This window comes from Coturnix japonica, chromosome 7, assembly GCF_001577835.2.
Source record: "Coturnix japonica isolate 7356 chromosome 7, Coturnix japonica 2.1, whole genome shotgun sequence".
Taxonomy (NCBI): Eukaryota; Metazoa; Chordata; class Aves; order Galliformes; family Phasianidae; genus Coturnix; species Coturnix japonica.
The window spans coordinates 28,316,539-28,340,606 of record NC_029522.1 but is presented as its reverse complement, the minus strand read 5'-3'; the positions used below and the strand labels follow the sequence as shown (position 1 = coordinate 28,340,606).

At 40.9% G+C, this 24,068-nt stretch overlaps 1 protein-coding gene across 5 annotated transcripts in view; it reads right to left on the bottom strand.

The window, feature by feature from the left end:
• The window catches only part of THSD7B (thrombospondin type 1 domain containing 7B), a 461,190-nt gene that overhangs the window by 10,848 nt on the left and 426,274 nt on the right, over positions 1-24,068 (bottom strand). For all 5 annotated transcript variants that reach the window (XM_015869059.1, XM_015869061.1, XM_015869058.2 and 2 more), the window contains 6 exons: positions 21,933-22,066; positions 21,047-21,200; positions 11,217-11,358; positions 9,766-9,881; positions 9,518-9,635; positions 3,953-4,098 (listed from right to left, as the gene is read on the bottom strand). In XM_015869059.1, coding sequence (XP_015724545.1) covers positions 3,953-4,098; positions 9,518-9,635; positions 9,766-9,881; positions 11,217-11,358; positions 21,047-21,200; positions 21,933-22,066 — 810 coding nt within the window. The remainder of the gene's footprint in view (positions 1-3,952; positions 4,099-9,517; positions 9,636-9,765; positions 9,882-11,216; positions 11,359-21,046; positions 21,201-21,932; positions 22,067-24,068) is intronic.

The following is a 24,068-nucleotide window of genomic DNA, read 5'->3' as shown; positions in this document are numbered from 1 at the left end:
GGAGGTTCAACGTAAGCCATTCCATGCTCTTCTGCCCAGCCCTGAGATAGTCTGCCATGTACCAAACTACTTGCTGAAGACTTCCTCTACCAGCAAAATCAATGTCATTTGGCTAACCTGATGATCAAGTGCTGAAGATGCTGTGAGAATTGATGCCCAGAGGCTATTTCCAGAGGCTGGAATTGTTTCATTTTTTCTCTGAAAAACAGAGCTGCGATGATGTCTGAGGTACACAACTTAAACCTGTGCTATGCTTTACGAACGTATGTCTCAAACCTTGTGGAAATGGCACTTTGCAAAATTCAGTAGATAAAGCTCAAGAAGAAGGATGAAACATTGCTTTTATATAACCAAGGGAAATGCTACTTTGAATCACTTGGCAGTAGATTCTTTTAAAATAATGGACTTCATCTGTGAAACAGAATGGCTCCTACCAAGTACATTTATTCGGCAGCGTGTTTGATAGCAGGAATCTCAAGAATATCTCTCCTGTAAACACACGGCACCTTTTTCATTTTCTCCAGACCTCTTCTGTTGCTGACACACAATGAAATGGAAATAGGGGCATAAATAGTTGGACTGAGAGTAGTTGCTTATCAAAAGCATCTTAGAGAAGTATTAGTGTAGATCTACCATATACAGCCGGATCTCAAGTTTTTTAACACCGTGTTTCATTTTAGTCGGTATGTAACTTACTGTTCTAAATCACCGTTTCACCACTGAAACCTCTATTGCAGCCTAAGATTAATGGTGTGTGAATAACTCACGCAGCTGTCAATTGGGTTAGAGTTCTTGGAAATTGCTGGTGGAAACAGAATGCGATGTGGAGAAAATTCTCTGGGGAAATGGGCACTAATCAAACTGCAGTCTGTGCACAGCTCAAGGAGTGGATCAAGGAATTACTGAAGATTACTGGGAAGGACAAAAAAACTTTAAAAAAGATAATTGTTCCTTTATAAATGAGACTTAAATATGCAAGTATTTGTCGACACAACGATGTATGAATAGTCATATAGTGGCAGAGACATGAATATAAATACCACAAAAAGAATGCCTTTTTCTTTTTTTTGGTAGTTTCTACTATAAAAGTTAGTGCACCTGAAAGCAACATTTTTCATTCTTCTATCAGGCAATATTGACAGTACATTTGTTTAGGATAAAAAAAGGACTCTAAACCAAACTCCAAACAAACATGTTAGCTTTTTAATAGTGCCTTCCATTTGCTTGCTTTCACTCAAGACCAGAAATGCATTTTCACAATGAACTGAACACATTCAAAAGATAAGGCGTCGTACTGTCATTTACAGAGGAAAATGACAGCGGGCTTTTTTGATGTTTTTGGCAAGGTCATGAGCAATGCAGGAGCAATGCATTAACTTCCTTATCATCCTAAAAATTATTCATGTCTCCAAAATTATACATTTGAAGACCGAATTAATAGGTGTGGAATCAGTGGAAATTTGCTGCAGCAGCGGCACAATGAAGACTCAGTGAGTAGCTGCAAATCAGAGGAGCGCTGCTGAGGAAGTGATCGAATATTCAAAACTTTGGGGGACCAAATCTATATTGTAAGCACTCTTCCTGGGGAGGTGTGAGCTGAGGCCTGCCCACATAGCAGCCACCTACAGCACACAGGCTCACAGTCCCAGTGCAATCCCTTGTGGAAACATGCCTTTTTGTTCTCCCTTTTTAGCTTTTTCTGGGGTTCATGTGTACTCACAATCATCTTAGGTAAAGAGCTGACTGGCCAATACTTTCACAGGTTCATGAGCATTGCATCAGGTAAAAATCTTCCTTAATGAGAAAGCACTGTCTGAGTACATTTAAGGGACCACCTTTTAAAACACTTTAAATATCAAGAAGGGGTTCTCAGTCTTCTTATCAGCATTAGGCAACTACTTCTTGGTAATATCCAGTTACTTGGCTTGTATTCCTTTAATGGAAAAATTACGAACACCGTCACCCACTACTAATTTCTATTTTCTAATTATTATTTATTTTTTTTTTACTAATCAGTGTGAAACATCTCAGCTCCCATTGGAAAAAGACTGATGTAATGCATCCCCTTAAGATTCTGTGTACTGCCCATTTTCCAAGTTCCACATCCCTCTGAGTGCAGCAGAAATGCCCACACTGGCAGGGGGGTACTCATGATGTGGGGAATTGCCCGGGGAGCAGTGCACTGACTTACAGACTGTGAAAGCAAGCACTTCAAAACACTTAGTGGCTGTACTCCTCAACACGCACACACCTCTAATTATTCACACAAAGTCAATTTAGCATAAAATGGTCCTTCTGCAATTAAGAAATGCAGTCTCAGTTATCTCATAATACAAGGAAGAAATACTTTAGCCTTATAATTAGTTGTCCTGTTTGCATTACTCCAGGAGGACAATTTCATGATATGCATTTCAGTCTTACCATGGGATGTATTTACCCTCTTCTACAAAGCATCCTTGAAAACACGACTTCTGAAAGCTTTCTTTGGAAAGTACACTTAAGCTTCTTTTCCAGAAAAGCACAGGAATAAATCACCTTGTATTTATGAACTACATTTAATTCCTAAGCACCTCATTAAAGAGACCTGAACATGGAAAAAAAATGGCTCCTCTCCAAAACAAAGCAAAGGGGGCAGAAACTACAACACAGTAATTTAAGGAGAAAAGCAAGCTCTATCTCACTGCAAGTGCAGGATGATATCTGGCTAAGCAAAGGCTGTGATTACTTGCTCTGAGCTGAAATATAGCAGGGTTCTGGAAGTGTTATTTTTCTGGAATATGTGGGGCCTTAATTCAGCTTCTCTACTAATTCTTTTATCAGCCCTGTTAGCTCCTCTGCTTGAATCTCTCATCCCTAATGCTTAGCAGAATTTGCTTTCCTTTGCTGGACAGAATATCAGCTAAGGGCATTATACATAAATAAATACTGAGTGCAGCACATACAAAGGCTGAATTCACATCCTTATCTGCAATGAGTTGTTCAGCACAGGAATGAAGAAGAAAGGTGACCCTAAAGTGTATTTCTGGTTCTGTGATCCTGAGCTGTGTAAAGGCTGTAATCAAATTTTAGTTCCAAAAACCCAGGTAAATTCTGGCATTCGCTACAGGTCCATCAGCTGCAGCCAGAGATGGAGCAAGAACTCAAGCCATGCATGCTGCAGTAAAAAGCTGATCAGAAAACACAAAGAGTGTGTCTCGACTTCCACTTTTGGCTTCCATTCCCTACATTTGGCAATACAGAAAGTTAGGCAGGGGCCTGCGCATAGGTTTTGTGACACAGGATGAGACAGAGCAATTCTCCACCTGAATCTCAGCAAACAGGGCTCTCAGCAGCCTGAGCGGTTTTCATTGTGTCTGGAAAACTCACACCTGCCTGATTTGAGTCACCAACTAATCTATTTGAATACAGGAAATGTCAAGAGACAGCTAAGGAGAGAAGAAAAAGCTTAGGGGAAATAAATATCAGTTCAAGGCTGACAATGGCCAATGGCAGTGGGAGAATGACCGCAGTGTGGAGGGCATGGGCAGTGCCCTGCTGCTAGCAGACTCCAACCATTCTCCAGCTGTTAAAAAGAGCAAGAAGGAGCCCACACTCTTTACACTATTGCACTAAAGAACGTGCAGGAAAAAAACTGCTCTTAGAAGAAGAGAACAAGCTATTTTCTCGTTAGAGTTGCTTTATATAACTAAATTATAGGTCACCACAACTATGCTTGCTCAAGCACATTCACTCCATAAATCTCCTTTAATACATCTATAAGCTCACACGACTTGAACCTATATTGCTATAAATCGCTGCTGCCAGCTGAGAAGCCATGTGCACAGGTTTACATCCCCGAGTTTCCCCTGCTTAACATACATCTTATGGCTTCTCCAACAACTGCAAGAGAAACAAACACCTCCGACCCAACAAGGAGGATCTATGGTTACCCCTAGATGGCTGCGAGCTGTACCTGGAGTCTGCATGGTGACCAGGGCCCGAGGTGCCAGCTGTAGCAGGGCTTCACCGGGCAGCTGCGGTGCTGGCTGAGCTGTGCCGGGCAGGGCCGACCCTCGGCCGTGGCCTTCAACAGCACCGTGCGCCCACGCACCATCTGGCCTGCAGAGAGAAGGGATGTCAGTCAGCAGGTAGGAGTGGATTTGGGGGTGCTCTGGGGGTTAAGCATGGTTACAAGCTCATCTTCCATCAATAAAAATGCTCTTTTTCGAAAAACAAATAAAGCAATTACTGGGGAAGACTATTCGGCTGGTATGGATGCAATTACCAATCTTCTGCCGCGCGATGCAGTCACTGATATTTCTGAACACAGTGTTTAAACAGTTTTCTACGTTTCCCAAATAAGTCATTTGTTTATGCAATGCAGTTAAATACTTGACTAAATCCTGATTATTAAATATGACAAGAAAATAATTCCTACGGAAGCATCATTTCTACCACCATCCATTCAATATGTTTCCAGAGATTTTTAACAAATGAAATCTCCCTTTTATGACCAATTATGTGCATCTAATTTGAAAACTGCAAACACCCTAATGGCTATTACCGTCCATAACCACTTCTGCCATTTCCATTAAAATCCTATTTATTATTGGTGAAAACTTCTTCAGCTACTGAATGGAAAAAGCAATTATGTTACTACTTTTGAAATAATAAAACTGAATGCACTCATTAAAGTTACAGCAATTCCATTTCCTTCTCCTTTGCTGTCCATTTATATCCAGGAATGTTTTCACTCAAAATGATTCAATTAGAATCCTGGCTCCAATTAAAAAGAAAACTGGAAAAAAGCCCTTATGCAATGGAAGGCATAAGATTGTGCTACGGATAAATCTTCTGCCTCGCTTCTCAATAGATGGGGATTTGAGAGGCAGTTAAAAATAGGGAAAAGGATTCAGTAATAAGAGCACACCCATGCAAAACAGATGCAAGCCATAATTGCCAACTCCCTGACCAGGAAGGAGAGCAGGCTTTGCAGTGAAGCATCCCATTTGTATTTCAGCCATTTAGTTACCATCTTGGGTACCACTGTCATGAATGTCTCTCCAATCAGGGTTTCCCAAAAAAATCTGGCAAGTGAAAATTAAAAGCACACTCACCTGAAAATGCTCCTGACACATCTCAGTGGGTTTTCTTAGCTGTACAATGCTATTCCCTCGTTCTTACCCACTGAATTCCATTTTTAAACCCATTTAAACCAATTTTAAGACTTCTTCCTTTCCGAATTCTAATCCTCTGGACCGAGGAAGTTTGTAACAGAAGTGATGATAAAAGCTCTCATCCACATAACTGTGCATTCAGCCATTGTAGAATTAGATACATTAGGAGGTGGAAAAAGCCCTCCTAGCTGAGAAAAAAGATAAGAGCTGTGGTGCACCAGGAGAGCATCCATTCTGCTGCTGGCACATGGAGAGAGAGGGCTGCAGCAATGGAATTCAGATACCAATGCACTTGTAAGCAGGAGAACAAGAAAAGACCAAAGGATGTGATGCTGCTTACTCCAGAACAGGAAGCACATCCAGGGATGCTGCAACCAGCAGCGATGTGCAGCTCGTAAAATTAGGCTGGATGTTAGCATGTAGCTCTGAGAGCTCTTGGGACTGGTTAGCAGTGGAATAGGCTCTTAGAGAAAGCAGGAAAGCTGTGGCTGTGGGGTTTGCAGGGGACAGTACAAGGGACACCCAGGGCAGGCAGCTCACTGCTGAGCCCCATAGGCACGAGCTGGAGCTGGGACATGGCAGCCACAGCTCTGAGTTAAAGATCTGAGCTTATTTGGAGGGGCTTGGAAACCCTGAAGTATTCATCAAGCTACTTTAATTAAAGACGTAATTTCCTTTTATACTCCCTGCTTAACAACTTTCTAACAAAATGTAAATGGGAAGATCACTGAATAAAAAACACGATTTTCCTTTAAAGAAGAACTAACAACCATTATGTTTTTATTTACATCTTATTTCCCCACAGTGGGTTATCCAAACCATTTAAAATCACTGCATTCACAATGGTCAGACGGTGTTTGCCTCATTTATCCTATCTCTTCCCTCCTATACTGTGAAAAAAAATCATGAAAGAAATTTTGCCTAAGAACTTCTGTTGAACTGTCTCTTGGGTGCAATCACTGCAGTGGATCTCTTAAAGCTCTGTGGTTTATTTCCTCACTCTATAAACATTACCTAGGTGCTCCATTGCCGCTCAAGGAGCAGAAAAACTCCACCTGTCTTTCCTCTCTAAATACCTTATTTTTTACTGCCTATGCGGAACAGAAACTCCACACATCTAAATTCATTTTGCTTCCAACATAAACTCCAGAATAGAAAGAAGTTATCCTAGCTCTTCCTTTAATTTCGTAATGATTTTTTCCTTACTTTTGCAGTGAATTAGCCTCAAGTCTGTCTCCTCTGCTCTGCAGCATTAAATGTTATGTGTGCTGAAAACTGGAAATAAGAAATAATTACTTGTGGATATCTACATGGCAGTGTGTGTTGAACCCTGGGTATCTCAAGTTAAGTGCCATCATTTATCTGACAAGGTCACTTACCTAAGAGACAAGGCATAGGTTTAGTTGCTTTTATACTATCTTACACACCCGTAGGAGAGAAATTATATCAAACTGGAAAATGTTTACTTAGAAAAGTACAAGTTCCCCTGGCGTTCACTTGGCTCAATAAAGGAAATACATCCTGAGGGGAATCATCTTTATACAATATGTTGCTATAAGCTTTAATCCTAGGAACGCCATGCATTAACCCAGTACTATACACCTTTCCATAACAGTGCAGCAACTGGTATGAGGAAGCTTGCTATGTAACACAAAGTCAGTCTCAGGCCCCAGCCAGCATCCAGAGCAGATGCTGCACAGAACCACAGCTGCAACAGGCAAAACGTGTTACATGTCTCTGCAGGCTCAGTGCAGGCAGGGAAGAGATCTACTTTACTCATCATCATTTATAAAAATCAATATGTTCGCCTTCGGCTGCTGTGTACCAGAACCATGTTAGATGTCAGCACCACATCCACAGCAGCACCGCATCGTGTTTAAATGCATTGTTCCATAAAATAAAACCTGGGCAAGAAAAAGGCACCATCTATTAAAATACATCACAGCAAACCAAGTTACTGGAAGAAAAGGACAGAATAAAAATGTTAGCAGTGTCGCTTGAGTCAAGAAACATGTGAAAGCAGACATCAAGCAACACTAAATTTTGATCTGGATGATATTTAAATTAAGTTTCCCTTTGAAATTGTTTATGGTACTTCAGAGGGCCCTTCACACGCTCTCTAAGAAAGCCAGAAAAGCAGAATGTTATTCTGAGTGAACAGGAGAAAAGCAGGGCCAGTAACAGCACACACAGCTGATTTACTGTGAATTATTTCTGAGCAGCATGCATTTAAGTTCTACAGTTTGGCTTTACCAAAAAGTGGGCAATTATTTGTTTGGCAAACGGAAGCAGAACCAGCGTTTACTACCTCATATTCCCACAGCTTGTTTACAATCACCCTTTGGTTTCCTGTGTCTAATTTGAGGCTTAATCCTATTCTCACAAATACCAAAGAGAAACTCATGGTGGTTTCAAAAGTATTGCAGCCTGTCAACATTTGGGAAGGAAAGCTGCATGATACTCATCTGTGAAGTACCACCTGTGAGTGGGTACATTGATAATGGCTTCTCTATTGATACTACCATTAGTAGTATTTATAGCCAACTGGAAGATAAAGAAGAAGCTGAAGGGAAGAGGTTGCTGCTGTTGTTTCTCAGTTTCTGCTGTTGGAAACACACAAGAGGCCACAGCTACAGGAATGGTGCAAAGGCACCTCCATCACCCGTGTTTGGTATCAGAATTCAAGGTAGATTTCACAGATATTTATTGTCTGTACATTCGCAGAATAGTTACCTCCAGCTTTTGAATCATACATGTGTACAGCCTGATCTGCTCTGTCAGTTCTCTACTCACTGCATTACACTTATCTTGTCTGTGAAGCAGATGACCCAGACTGAGCTAAGCTTGTGCTTGACTATGTGGTTTAATTATCTTTAATGAGGTTTGACACCCCCAGCAAGGAGCTCACAGAAGAGCTGAGGTCCACTTCTGCAGGGCACCGAAGACTTCAGTTGGCTCCGGTCCCTGCAGAAGCTCAGCTCTGGCTTAGGACGCAAAGCAAGTATTTGCTCCATAAATGCATTACCAACCACCAACTCTTTGACCAGTCTTTAGGATTTGGATGAGCATCTCAGGATCAGGAATATGAGGCATGCCTCTACTTGCAACAGCTCATCCCTTTGCAGACTGTGCTGTCTGAGTGCTCAAGAAGAAAAGACCTTCAGGCACTACACAGGACAAACTGCTCCATTAATCATACTAAAAGCCATAAGGAAGTCACAACTTGCTTTTGCACTATTTATTTTAGTGAGTGATTGAATACTCCAAAAAAAATTTTTAAGTCCATTCAGCAACATGAGCATTAACCCTCCAAAGTGGATTTTGAAGAAAAAGTAAACTTTGGAATTAATAGCATTCCTAGAGCATTGTTTTTAAAATACTATCTAAGAATCATTCATTTATGTTAAGAGAGCACTGTTTTACAACAGGGCAAAAAACTCAGCAAAAAAGAATGCCACTAATCTAAATATTCAGCTTCTTCTGTAATATGTTTTGGTATCTGAAATCCACCTGAAGGGATCATTTAATGGAAGTTACGAACTTTTTTCTTTTTGACCTTCAGTGAATTTGGTTTAATACTCCCTGTATGTCTGATGCATGTTACAAGCATGGGAAATAACATCATGAGCGTATTTGGAATACAATCTTAAGTGCATTTCCTCATATCAACATTGAAAGTTTTGTTTAACTCATACAGAAGCAAGAAAGGCCCTACTTCTTTTGCTTTTTCTATTTAGGTGAGCATGGACTACATAAAGCTTTGTTGAAGTTACTGGAGTCATTCAAACACTTGGGGAGCTGTGGTCACAGGATGGAGACAGCAGCATGTAGTAACTCAAGAACTATATTCTTACTGTATATATTCTTTCTTCAATCTGATATCATTACATAGCTAAAAGCAATATGAGAAGATTTTCATTTGATTACTTATCTATTTATCAAAAATCCTGTAACTCCCCATTTCTGCTAACTCTAAGCACTTGTTTTATCTGGGAGGGGTTCGTGTTTCCTGTGGCTGTATTCTGAAAGTTTAGATTAAATAACAAAATAGTCATAGAATCATTGAGGCTGAAAAAGACCACTCAGGTTATCTAGTCCAATCATCAGCCCATCACCACCATGCCCACTATGCCAGGTCCCACCTTCAGGCATCTATCTGCTTGCTTCCTATACAGCACTTCAAAAACAGCCTGTTACATCTCTACAACCCAGTGTTTCAGGAATGTGAGCACGCCCAAAACCATCTCTTAAAACATTTGCTGCTACTCAGTTCTTGGTCACTCCGCAGGGCTGCTTTACACACAGCAAATGTTCAATTTCTATGGTGCGTGGTGGGAGGGGAAGGCCAGGAGGGCACTCACCGCCAGAGCCACATGTCTGGGAGCATTGCGACCAAGCTGACCACGCCGACAGCCGGCAGTCCACCACGCACTGCACCACACACTCGCTGCTCGTCTCCGCCGGCTTCTCCAGGCGACGCTGTCAGCGAGCAACAAAACGCACACGTAAGCCTTAACCAGGGCGACATCATGCTGCTGAGGGGCAGAAAATTAGGAGAATTCAATTAATATTTGCCCGTCTCTCCGCGGCGCGCGGCTTCTCTCTTCACCTGCTCGCAGTGCTGTGCACTGACCGTCTCCCCATCACTGCGCACACAACTCAGGAGCCGCTTCCGAACTCCTCGCCCACACGTCGCGTTCCTGTTGAGCTGGCATGTGCTCCAGGCTGCAGGCACAAGACACAGCACTCTGCTGTAACTTGCCTTTGAGTTATACTTCACCATGTTAGCTCGTATCGAATCCAAGAAGAAAGCACACAAAAGGAAGTTGCTCTTCAGTAAAAGCGAGGCTCAGATTTGAAGCTCAGTGCTTCGCACGCAGATAATCCTTAACAAAACCAGTACACCATGGTGCACAGAAAACTGTTAAATGCTGATAAAGCGTATCAATTAAACCCAGTTGGTGCATTTGCAGGGCTGTATTGTCAGAAGGAAAACTTCACTTTGATAAAGTAGCTGCGGAAGTTTCTGAAAAGCAACTATAATTTCATCCATTTTATGTCTCAAAGCAAAGCTTCCCATTATTTCAAATAGAGCTCAAGTACTCGTGAACTACAACAGGCATTACTAGGAGAAGGGAATTCATATCATATTGCTTGTCCAAAATTATGAGGAGCAGTATGCAAGCAAAGCAAAATAAGCCATAAAACACCACTTAAATACAACACACACAACTAAAATTTCCATACACCAACAAGAAATAGGAAGTGTACGAGCAGAAAACATATTACTTTGTCTTCTACCTTTGATAAACATCAATGCATAACTGTCCTTCATTTCTGAAATATGGTGCTAAAACAGGTTTCATCATCGTGCTGTTGGCATTTCTCAGGCTCAGCTCATATTCAGGTGGAACAGTTTCTGCATCTCTGCTCTCCCTCCCCACCAGCCTACAAGTTCATCCCAAATCTCCCTTTAGTATCTTCCTCAACAATCTGAGCTAGTCAAAACAAAAGAGTTTGCACTTTTCTTTTTGCTAGTTCATATGAAACCAATCTAATTGCTCCCAACTAAGGTCAAAATGATGTATTTTGCTCTCAATATCCTGCACCCACCTAGATAAGCTATATCACCTCCAGATCAGACTTCTGTTGGGTATTACTGCCTTCCCTGGAACCACACAGATGTGACATTTGCTTGAAACTGAAGATTTGCACACAGTTCTGTTGATGACCCAGCAAAACAAGGAGAGCTCATTTGACTTGTTCTATTTCCAGCACACCCACAACGATAACTGCTAAAATCCTACATTTATCCATTAACCCGCAGAAATGTAGGCATGTAATTAGTGTTAGTGAAATTAGCGATGTCTGCAAGTAAGCCTTGTAATGACAAGGCTGTAACCAACACAACAAGCAAACATAGCTAACAACACAACTGGAGAAAGCCTTTAAGGAGCTCGGCATTTATGTAAAGACAATTAGGAAAGCTGAACACCAGTTTAATGTGCACTGTAATTGGTGTCACTTTCTGGAAAGAATAGACCGGAAAATTATACCTACCTGTTAGATTGTACTGATACTGGAAGCAGTTTTGGTTAAGAATACATGGTCTCATTTGTGAGTCTTCAGGACAGGGCTTTCTACTGACAGGAGATCTTAGCACTTGGCGAGTTCGGGTTTGCACAGTACTTGGATCACACACCTGCATACAAAAGCAATGGACAGCACAAGAGATCCCAGTGAATACACAGACATTGGCTGCTGGGGCTGTCGCAAGCACACCCACAGTGCTGAGAGAGAGCTGTGCCGATAAGATGGGGTGACTTGTTACAGCCTGTGACATGATATGCCGATGTCAGGATGCCTGTAATCCAGGATTTTGCTTGTTCGCATAGTCACATGAATATGAGCCAACTGAGGTCTCTTTTCATTTGTCCTTGTGCATCGCAGGCACTGCAGATGTTTGTTTTTACGAGCCCTTCATCCCTACCTGCTTTCCATTTCAGCTGCAGTCTTAGAGAGAGTGATCAAATGCTACCAGCCTTACAACATCCCCTTCATGGTGAAGTCAGCACCTGCTCATCCTCCAGCCTCCAGGACACGACTGACATAAGCTCTTCTCTTCTCTTGGATGTTCACACAGAGGTGCCACCCACTTCTGCCCATGCATTGCTTCAGTTTTTCCCTTGGTTTAGTTAATGTGGGGATGGTCTGGACCAGAGAGCACTGTGTCACCGCCACATGCCCAGCTTAGTAGTCACACCCACACCACATTGCCTGGGGAGGATGGAAATTAAATGGCTGTGGCAGCGATCAGGGCTAATTGGTGGTTAAAAGCACTACAGACAGCTGTTTTGTCTCATTAAATGATCTCATAAAAAAGTATGAATAGGCTTATTCTGAAGCCAGGGTGATTATGGAAGTATCTAATAGCCCTTTTGGCTGTAAGGCTGGGACAGAACACCAGCCCTGAGGGCTCTGGTCCCCTGAGACTCAGCAGAGCTCTTCCACAGTCCCACAAAGCGGGCAAGTGAGAGTGGTCCCAGCAAACCTAATGGAAATGAATGCCAATTAAATAAATCTCTATTGTCCAGAGGCAATTACTGAACAAGATGACCTATTTAATTCCTAACAGTCTCTCATTAGGACCAAAGATTGCTCCAAAACAGCAAAGAAAATGAAGAAAACAAAACATGTAGAAAAATATATTTCATAAGTAGCTGAGAATTTAAAACATGATTCTTCTACAGAGTCTTTTAAATGAAATGAAATAACAAAAACTAACAGCTTAAAGCCACGGGCTTATTATCATGCTACTAAGTGCTGTCAAACGCTGAACCCTCCATGGGTGAAAGTATGGATAATTCCCGTACTGTGAATATTAAAGAGAGATGTCATGGCACTGCAGCATAAAATCTCAGACTGCTGTAAACTGGATTAGTAGCACAGATGATAGCATAGCTAAACAGAATAAATTCCAGGACAAACAGGAAAAGTTCTGGCCGGGTTTGAAAACGGAGCCGACAAGGTGTGTGTTGCTTACTGTGTGTTGCTTACTGTGTGTTGCTTACTGTGTTACATTACACAAAGGAAACTGTATTACGTTCTGACTGCTGACACACACCTTGTCAAACCAATTTAAATGGCAATCTTACATGAATATCCACGCCCATCTAGAACAACTAATTGTTCCTAATTGTCTGAAAATTAAACCTGCGCTAAGTGTTTTACCACTAGTTCATGGCCTCCTCCACAACTAGCGTCTGCTCATCCTCACAGTGAGGATTAATAACTTAAATGACTTGCCCATTTAAAATAAACAAAGAAATCAAAGCAGGTATTTCCATAGCTACTGCTAATTAATTTTCTTCTGCATTTTTACCATAGGAAAAGAAATAAATCAGTGAATGCTGGGAAAGAATTTAAGTTTGCGCCAGCTCCAGAATAACTGCCTTTGCTCCCTTTCCAAAAACAACCCACCTGTAGACAGAAAATATGCATAATTTGTAGATAAGTAACTGCTTTTAATAAAACAGTATTGTCTAGCAAGCATCCTGCTGTGCACAATTACAGGGCCTTGATGCAGCTCAGCACTGCGTGGTGCACATGCTGCCGCAGCCACCCAGCAGTCCTGGCTAACCTGGCAATTCTCCCTCTCAGTCAAACAGCCTTGACTTCAACAGGCCGAAGTATATCTCACGTTTGCCAGGATCTAAACAAATGAGGAGTTTACTGCAGTTCTGAAGCTGGCATTCTCACTGCACCAATGAGCCACCTTGTTGAGGAGCCAGGGTTGATACGATAAGCAACTCACTTTTACCTGTTCTGAATAATAAAGAATCTCTGTCAGAAAAGTGTTCATTTAATCAAGCCGAGGACATGGGAAACATGCAAAAATTCAAAGTCTGCAAACTGTAACTAATATCCTGTAATATTATTTGTTGAGTTTCTCTTTACGTCAATTGAGAAGTCAATTTAGTTTTATAATTGATTTTCTGGCCTTACTCTTTCAAGTTAACTATGTAAAAAATTGAACCAAATATATATGGAACTGAATAAGCGGCAGGAGGGAATGGCTTGCAAAGAGAAAGATGAAAGCTGGTATTTTCAAAGGAGCAAGAGGGAGCCGAGCATCCAACCACTGTGGAATCTCAATAGGGTTGGGTACACAACTCCTGCAGGACCCCCACAAAAATCCCAGGCTGGAAAAATTAAATACTTACTACATGGCAAAGAATAAGGAAAGGAAACCCAAAGTAGTTAGGGGATGTAAACAGCACAAGTTAAAGAAGAGAGATTATTTCTCATGGGGAAATACTGAGAGCATTATTAATAAGAAATAAAGAAACATGTCAGCTGCTAGGCAGGAGGAAGATGCTATGTCACACTCTCATCACTAACATCAGCATGTAGACAGACCTGAATTTGGGTGTTAAAATAATACTGAGAGAAAAAACAATTACCACTGACTGCAAATTACATTTTTAGGAGCTATGACAGGAACAGTGTTGTCAGTATTACAGAAAAGACTGTAAAACTGAGTAAAATCATTGGAGTAATTTCAATAAGGAATTATTACAGAGCTAATGAAGATCTGGGCAAGACTGCAGAAGGCCTTGACTCTGAGTACTCTCACAGATGCAGAAAATGACGGTCAACCTGACTGCTCAAAAATGATCTTCTGCATGAAATAGGACAGGTGCCATTCCATCAGTGAGTGCTCCTCAGGTGTTGGTATTGGGACTGGCACTGCTTCACTTCTTGTCCTGAGAAGGACTTGGAAGTGCTGGTTGATGAAAAATTCAACATGAGCCAGCAATGTGCGCTCGCAGCTCAAAAAGCAGACTGTATGCTGGGCTGCTTCAAAAAAGGAGTGGGTGACCAGCAGGGTGAGGGAGGGCATTCCACTCTACTCTGACCTTGCAAGACTCCGTCTGGATTACTGTGTCCAGGCCCGGGGTCTCAAACACAAGAATGATGTGAAACTGTTAGAGCAGGTCCAGAGGAGGGCCACCGTGAGCCTCAGAGGGTTGGAGCACCTCTCCTATGAAGAAACATTGAGAGAGATAAGCTTGCTCAGGCAGGAGAAGAGAAGGCTCTGGGGAGACCTCATTGCAGCCTTCCAGTACCTAAAGGAGGCCCACTTGAAATCTGGGAAGGGATTTCTTACAAGGGCATGTAGAGAAAAGAAAAGGGGTAAAAGTTTCAAACTGAAAAAGGATCAATTTCCTACCCCACTAGGAAAGTAAGTTTTTTCCCACAAGCATTTATGAATGTACTTTTTTTATTTTTTTTTTTAATAAACAGAAACACCTCAGTCCTTTTTAAACACTTCATTTCCAGTTCCTCTCTTTCCATTAAACAATGTGATACTTTAAAAGACATAATTTTACTTCATGCCATTCCGCTAATAAATACTACTTTTACTGACTGTAGATTAAGCTTTTCATTATTATTTTTACATCAAGTTGGATGTTCCCTCTTGTAAGCAGCTGGGTTTGTGCTCAGCATCAGCCAATGCACTACATACAGCAAAAGGAAAATCAAAGAAAAGGTGCAGCCAGCACCACTGTTCAGAGACAGGCAGGTATGTACAATTAGAGTATACAGCTGTGGGAACTTTGAGTCTGACAATTGAGTCTTGCTTCTTCCTGAGGATCATGAGAGCTTACTATCTGCTTGGCCAGTGAAAAACCTTAGTCTAATTTCTGTCTCTATTCAGGGTAACTGAATCTACTTTCTGCACCACTCAGGCTACATACAGGTTATAGATTTCTGGATCAAAGAATGAGGACGAATATGGATGTTGACTGGCAGTAAATTTAAGAGAAAAAACAAGAAATGCTGTGATGCATGGAAACAGAAGGTAGAGATGTGGAGAACTTTATGTACCTTCAAGGTTAAGAGCCTACTAATTTTGGCACTTATCTTTACATTGTTGGTTGCTGCATTTATTCCAGATTCTTCTTTGATGGCTGTAAGCAATGGAGTGCACAATTTATGCATGTACTTTCTTTGATTTAACTGGTAGGAATGGAATTAATTTCTAGTTGGTAATAATAAGGGGCACGTAACTCAAGTCACAATTCATACCTTACATATCATACAGCATATCTTGGAGCGTAAGGACACCATACACTGACAGTAAGTTTCTCTACATGCATAACTAGACTGTCCCCTACTTTACCACATTAAATCTCACTGTATTCATTATTCTTTTCTATCAGTTGTGAAGAAGTTGAGTTTGAACCCAGAATCTACAGGCAAGATTATATAAATGACAACAGAAAGAAAACATCCTGAGGCACTGGGAGATACATATCACGTTAAGGGAGGAATGAATTGGTGTCTTTCCTAAAGGACTATTAAACTATAAAAGCCATCTTCTTGATTCTGTAGAGGAATTCTTGGCACTATGACTACTGCATTTTTAGTATTTCTTTTAGCCAGTCACATTTTTCTAGCATGACCACTTGACACTATGTTAAGCTAATATGAAAAGTGAAGGATATAAACATACACAAAGAATGTACCCAGCCTTTGCTCCAGACAATAATAGAACAGACGAAGTATAGAATGTTTGCTCTGGAAGAAAAGGATGCAAAATAAAATAAAACCATAAGGTTATGAAATCTAAGTTCTCAAGTAAGGGTTGTTAACGTTGCACATAAATATATTCTATCAGACTTTCTTTGTGGTGGATTTAAAAAACTGTCCATTGATCTAGGCTTTCACATGCATCATAATTGTTCAGCATAAAGGTCGTAACCCAATAGAAAGCCCTTTAAGCTGTTTTATTTATCAAATGGCTTGTATAATGCATGCTGCACTATAAATAGCTGGCCACATTATATTTAAAAGTCTATTCATAATGAAACATGCAACCTCAAACTAAGGGAATTGCGCTGGCAGCAACAAGGTTTAACTATTTTTAACACTGCAGTGAACCACTGTATTGTTCATGCAGACGTGGATGCTTCAGAACAATTTAACAGTCCCCTCACAGTAACATGAGCGGCCCTTTGAAATGAAAACGCATTTATCTATGCTTTCTTTTTGAGACGTATCTAAGTTCTGAAACTCACTTCCATACTTTTACATAACCATTATTTATTTTATAAATATTTTTTAAATAGGTGAATAAAATAAACCAATGAATCTAATACATATACATATATATATATATATATATATATATACATATATATATATATCACTAACTTTTTGATAAAGCCATAAAAAAAATAATCAAGTCACAACTATGGATAAGGAACAGCAAATGTTCATCCAGGAAAGCCTTGGACCAGCATAATTCTTATTCTTGACTTATATGAATTATCCCTTGGTCTAGAAATTAAGCTCTATTCAAGCTTCATTCTTCAGTCCAACAGTCGTAATATAGGTCCTCTACCAAAGCTTACATGTGAAATTACCAGTTGAGATGAAGACTCCAGCAATGCATGCAATGAACCACAAAATCTACAAATGAGTCCTCGATTTCTTTTCCAATTGGCTTAGAGGAAAAGCACTACCAAACCAAACCAACTCAGGCTCACACCTGAAATGAAAGTCACTGTGAAACCTGTGAGTCAGCTGTATTGCCGGCTATCGCTTTTAGTACAAGCGGTTATCTGAATATTGCACACACCTCACAGATTCAGGAGAATAATAAATCAGTTGTTACAAGTCCTGAGCACTGTAAATGGCTATTGATCCAGGAGGAAAATGCTCACTGAAATAGGGACAGCTGCTCTCATTCGCTTGACATGTAACCTCTTCTAATTAACTAATTTCAGACCTCTCAGAATTTGCTGCTAGGAAAACCAACAGCTGAGGCAAACAAGAAGGCCACTCAGATCCGACAGTAGGGATGTGACTGCTATCCACAAGGTAGCAGACAGCTAACAATGAGAAAAAAATTGAGGTAATTATTTCAGGGACTTGTAGCACAACTCACATATTAACTCATTTTAAGAATGCTTTGATGAATTCAATTGAAGTCAATTAATTACATTTCCAAGTCAGATGAAGACAAAGTCAAGACACTGCAGGTAGTGCATGTTATTCGATCACTGAATATTTAACAGAGATGATAGGATTTCAGCTTCCAGATTGTTTAGCTGGGTCTTTGAGCAATCAAGTGATGATGTCTGACTGAATGCACTATTGTAGCTGGAATGAATATGAAATCTCTGAAGTCAATCTAATTTGCTCATGATTTTTTTTTTTCTAACTAACTAGCAAGCTTCAAACTGTTTTTTTAATGGCTTTAAAGCCTTGATATTTAACTTACATGGGTGTTACTTAGCGACAAAGAAAACTTTATGAGCCAAAAAATAGTCTTCAATCAGAGAGAAAACCATTTTGAATTTCTTTTTACAATACAGAATGTGAGAGTCAAAGAGAAGCTTTAAATCAGTAATTATGAGTTTCTTGAATCCAGCAAATAGACAGAGACTCACAAGTAATCTGGAGGTATTACATTTCAGACAGTTGCATTTCTGGGTCATGGCAAAGTGCTGTCAGAGGAAATATAATTCATATTTGCGTAGCAGTGTTAAACAGCAGCATAATCAAGATGCAAAAACTGCAATTTGATTGGAAAATCTACATACAGGAATGGCAGCAGTGCCTTAAACTAAGAAAAATGTCCCTACAAACAGTAAAAGGAATTGAGGAAGTAACAGGAATACAACCTCAGCTGCATGCTTTTGTAGAAAGCATTGAAGGAAATACTTCCTATTGACAAAGCAGTCACCATCTTTATAACTCATTGATTTCAATATGATTCAAGATCATTTACTATCCTAAAAGTAGAAAATCCACATGGGATGAGTACTGCTACAAGGTAAAACAGAAGTAATAAAGTAATACCCCAGAAAGTACCCAGAGTACAATGACATACTGACGAAGGGTAACCTGGATAATCTAAAAGGCCTTTTTATATTCGGCTGATAAGACTTAGTTATTCCACTATCAGAATGAATTTATTATCAACACTATAAAACTGCAGCAGAGCACCAAAGTGACTGGAAAAGAATTCTCACATGACCAAATCTTAGGTAAATATCTTCAATCAAAGAGCTACTCAGTCAAAGATGATGCTGAAATTGGAGTCGCTCATTTCTTACAAACTGGAATTTGTCAAGTTTCATAAATCCTCTTTATCTCCTGTAAGCCAAACACGACCAGAGATACAGGAGGATTTCCCAGAATACTCTTTGGCAGATGCCTCACAAGAGTTCTATGTCTAAAATAACGCCGACTCTTTTGAAATGAAATGTAAATGGGATCGAAAGAAAAGTAACAAGGATGCATGGTTTGTCTTGTCCGTTTAGATATGATGTGGTCCTTCAAAAGTTTCAGGTTACAGCATGAGATGAATTGGAAATCATACAGGTGTTTATCAGCTACCAAGTAAAATTCCCTCAAAGAAATTAAACAGGCAATCCTAATGAGGGAGAGGCTCTACATACACCAACTTATTGATGTGGTTTCGGGGACAAGAGATTTGATGCAGACTGGAGGCACAACAGGTCTGACCAAAATGAGGTTTGGCTCCAGATATGAACTTTTATATTCAGGTGGTTTTTCACAGTGCCTTCATGCAAGGCCCAGATCCAACCTCTCAGCTATAATGGAGTTATTCAACTGACTATATGTAGCTCTTCCCTTAAGGATGAAATGAGAAACTCCACTGACTCCACTGCCTTTGTAACTCCATTCACTGTGTTCACCAGTGCGTGGCCAGTCTTGGCTGCCACCTTTCCCTGTGACAACTAAGGAGGCTGAGGGTTGCTTTAATCATCCTTGTGCTGGCAGTGCCTCATTCCTGGTCTGAGTTACCCTCAATCCCTACCCCATATACAGAACGAATAAACACCATTTTCATAAGGGTCATTCTGCACGTATAGCAAATCCCAGTGCTTGCCTTAGAGTAGTTAAGCATCTGCAGTCTGGGAGGAACTATGCTGTGTGGCCCTCTTGAAACCAAAGGAACACAAACAGCCTGTGTAGCTATAAAAGTGAGACAGTGCTGCTGTAAAGTCTTCAAAGGGAGGGTTTTATTTGTCCATAAAACTTCAAGCTGTTTATTGCTTTGTATCTGGACAGAACTATTTAAACACATGCTCTATCCACACACAGCCATCTCTGTTTCACAACAAAGCATAGCAGAACAGCTTGTGAAAGCATGTTGTTCAGTTAATTGCATTGGCAGGCAGACGCCCTCATATTTATGAATTAACAGCTCCCATGGCACAACGATCTACAAGGAGACACGAGGACTGTGGTACCTGGGCCTGGAAGCATCAAGAGTTATGCCACCTGATGGAGTTCACCCCACCAGGCTTGTTCTGGTCATCCCTTTGTGCTTCTGTGGTCTGCAGAGACCTCACAATTGCAGAAAAGGAGTCTTCAACCAAAAACTCAAGGTGTCTTAGGGATATTAGGATGGTACAAGCAGTCTTTCACAACCAACTGACTGCCACTAACATGACTGAAAATACCCCATGGCTTTGAGAACCTGCATAAGTTACTGCAGGCTGAAATGAAGAAAATCTATTTCTGAAAACAAAGTAAGGACAAAGAAGCAGCCCAACCAGGGTGGGACTCTGAAAAGTATCCAAGCATCTGCACTGGTTGCAAGATAATTCTACTTCATCAAAGCTGATCTGCTCAGGAGGAGGTGAATACAGGAAATGAAATGCATGCTTTCATTTCACATGTTCTTACTGAGTACATCGATAGCCTACACAAAATATTACAGGAGGAAATTACCTTTGTCAGCAGTACTACAAGTACCTGTCCAATAACCACTTGGACTTTTGATAATGGCCTTGTTAACATAGGGGCAATGAATATTTCTGCCACTTAAATATGTCAACCAAGCCTATTACAAAACCCCTTAGAATAAACCTAGCACCTATTTCAACACTAACCAGAGAGAAACGATAGTTTTCAAATCACATGCCTTGAGGCCAGAAAGTTTTCACAGGGCAGAATCTGCAGCTTCTTTATGTCTTGGGCAGTTAAAATAAAAACCAACACAACAACAACAGAGAGCATTTGGCTGAGGTTGCATAATTCAGAGAGCTTAGAGTATTTTGGGACATAACCAACTGTTTACACATCTTGCTGCCATGCCATTGCTACTACTGCCTCAAATCTTCCTTCAGGGTTTTTGGAGGAGGACATGCTAGATAGAAACATTGTCTTTTTGAGAAGAGAGAGAAATACAGAAATCTCCAGGTACAACCATGTTGTCTGTAGGATCCATGAAAATGTATTTACTTTGTTGTTAGAATAGGATTATTTCACACAGTGGTTGAAGGACAAAGAATAAGACATGTGAGGAACTATCCACTGGAGCCCCAGCCAGGTGAGCCTACCTGTGGACATGCGCTCCATGGTCCCCAGTCAGACACCGCACACTCATTGGGGCAGTACAAGCTGCACTTCCGAATTTCACTTGGCATTTCAGCCTTATTGCACAGGGCGTTGGGTACAATTTCCCCTCCACGGTCTTCTGAAGTACTTACACACCTACACAGAAAACAGAAATTTTTGTTTGAGGTTAATCAGCTTATTACATAAGTGACAGATGTCAGCAGGTATGCACAACTCCAGACAGGACACTGTACGTAACACAAAACTGTATGCAGTAAGTCACAGTGATGAATTAATGGTGTTAACGAGGCAAACTGAAATGCTGCGCACATGATGGACTTTTGTGATTCAGGTTTCAATAAATACTGTAAATAAATATTTAAAGCCTCAAACGAAGAGCTTTTAACTTTGATTGGAAGACACATGAATGAAGAGAAAATGACAATCAGAAAGAACCAAACCTTTGTACTCCCATTAGTAACACCCTCACATTTGGAAATCGCGGTATTTGCCAAACCTAGGGAATGAATACTTACTGATAATGAACACCACTCCAGTGAATGCTGTGCCACTACTTGGGGAATATGTTAGTAATGAGAACATGGAGGCTGTACAGGTCAGAAGTGTGTTGTATCTGTGTGGCATTTAGGTTAAAGAATTCTAATTTAAACATCATGCCTTCTTCATGAGAGAAGTCTCAATCATAACACAAGGCTTCATCTCTCAGTGCTTTCCTTGTTAATCATCATGCAGACACGCACATTTCCTTTCATTTGAAAGACTTTGGACTTAACAACATACTCACTGTCACTTAGCCAGTTGTTTCAGCTTTATGCAAGCGTGTTTGAGCTCTTTCTAATTTGCAATTGTGCTTTTGTCTTCACGCACCTGACTTTCCTTGTTTGTATTCCTTCACCACAGTGGAGGGAATTTTGTTCACTGTTGATTTTGCATGGAGACCACGGTTCGACTACCCAAGAATACTGATTGCACTCAGTGTAGCATGGGACCGCCTCGTACACCTGCCAGAAAAAAGAATCAAAACTATTCATTTGAACTATCCGGGTTAGCATCTCTGCAGAAACACCTCAGCCAAAACCACAAAAGAGTAGACTGAAAAACATCCTGCCTTCTGCTCTTTATGCTGTAAGTGTTGTCATATCTTTAAGTTCATTTATTCATTATTGACTTGCCAGGGGATTTCTAAGTATATGATAAACTGCAGTACGCATGCAGCATCTTAGGATGCAGGATAAATAACAGTTATTCTCTAAAGCCAGAGCAGGAATTCCATTACAATTTCATTTGCTCAGATTGCTCTTGCTATAATCTATCATGTCATTCAACGGGACCATATGCACCGCATCTTTTCCATGTTTCGGAAGGCACGTGTTTAAAACCAGCACTCATTTGCCTGTGCTTCTAATGTATCCTGCTAAGTAATTTCATGCAACCCACAAATTTCATCTTTATACACAAAACCATAAATGCTTGTGACTTTCCTCTAACATCTCCCTCAATCAAACACGACTGTGCATTCACCTGAGCTACGGAATCTGTGTAGAAAGAAAAATACGACTGAATACTGAGAAAAATAATGTGAAAGCTTGATAAACATTTCTACAAGATGCTCAGCGTTCAATCTGGTTGAAGCAGTGCACTGAGGAGCAGTACTTCAGCAGATTTATAGGTTTAAACAAATGAATGTTTCAACAGTTCTGTTACTGTAATGAATAAAAGTTATTTGTTTTGAACCAGTCTGTCTGCAGAAGCTGATCTGAAGATACAATGTTCTCTCTTGCTGCCCCCCAAATACAGAGCCTACCTGAGATTTCTTCTTCAGCATGGCGATACTTCTTTGGCCATGCTGCTGCCATTAACACGAGTCTCACTGGGAAAATAGCTGCAGACCCACCAAACTCACCCCTCAAATAAAGAATTTTATCTACGTGCTTGATTTACAACTTCATTTAAAAATAACAGGTTATGACTATTCTTTTGTGGTCATAGCAATAATGAAATCTTATCTGCAATATTTTGCAGGTGAAGGATGGGGAGATTGAGAAACTGGCATGAGAAGAGAACTGTGCCTCATCAGCACGTTAATTTACTTCCTAGCAGATGAGAAGAAGGTAACTTGCTAAAGCTATACAGGTATCTTTATATGCTATGTAGTGCACATTGCAGCTAAGTTTCAGGTGTCAGCTACTCACTAATTAGCTGTGCAGTCACACTCATTAGCATGAAACAATGCACACAAGAGCAAAGCAAGGAAGCACCTGTGGGTGGGAGCTGTGCTCCCAGCCCAGCCCGCATGCACAGGGGGACACAGCAGTGTCTGCTGTGAAACAGGCACAGTTCCAACAGATGGATGTAGAGACTCAGGGTATTTCTTAGTGTCTCTGCCCTACGGAGGGAAAAGCAGCCATGTTCTGCCTGAATTGTCTGACAAAACAATGCTTTCTATAGGAGATGCATGTGGGAAATGTGTTCTTTAGGAGTTTTAGTTTTCCCTTGCTGCAAGGGAGGCAAAGCCAGGAGACTGCAAAGCTGTGAATGCATTGAGAGCTGGATGCAGTCCCAGGGAAACTGCAGCCACGAGGGTAGGTGTCTCCCCAGACAAGACTAAGGGAGGGGAAACCTCAGCTGTTACCAGTGCACTGTTAAACAGTAATTACTATCAGTCAACACTGGGCAGCCCATGGGTCACCTACACAGCTCAGCCTGGGACAGGCTTAGCAGCAGACACCTCTGCCTAGGGATCCCACAGTGTCCCATTCCCCACACCATCGTGCCAGCCTTACTGGGTGCCAGGCTGGCATAAGAACTGCTACAGGAACCGAGCTAGGCAGCGTGCTTCCCTAGAGCTAACTTGTGCATGCTGCTGCATTGGGGGAGCTGGGAGCCAGAGATATGGAAAACCCATGCAGCCCATTTGCAGACAGTAGAGCACTAGCATCAGGAATTTACTACTCTTGCATTTTGGTAGTCAAAACATGTGGTATTCGCCATTCGTGGTACATT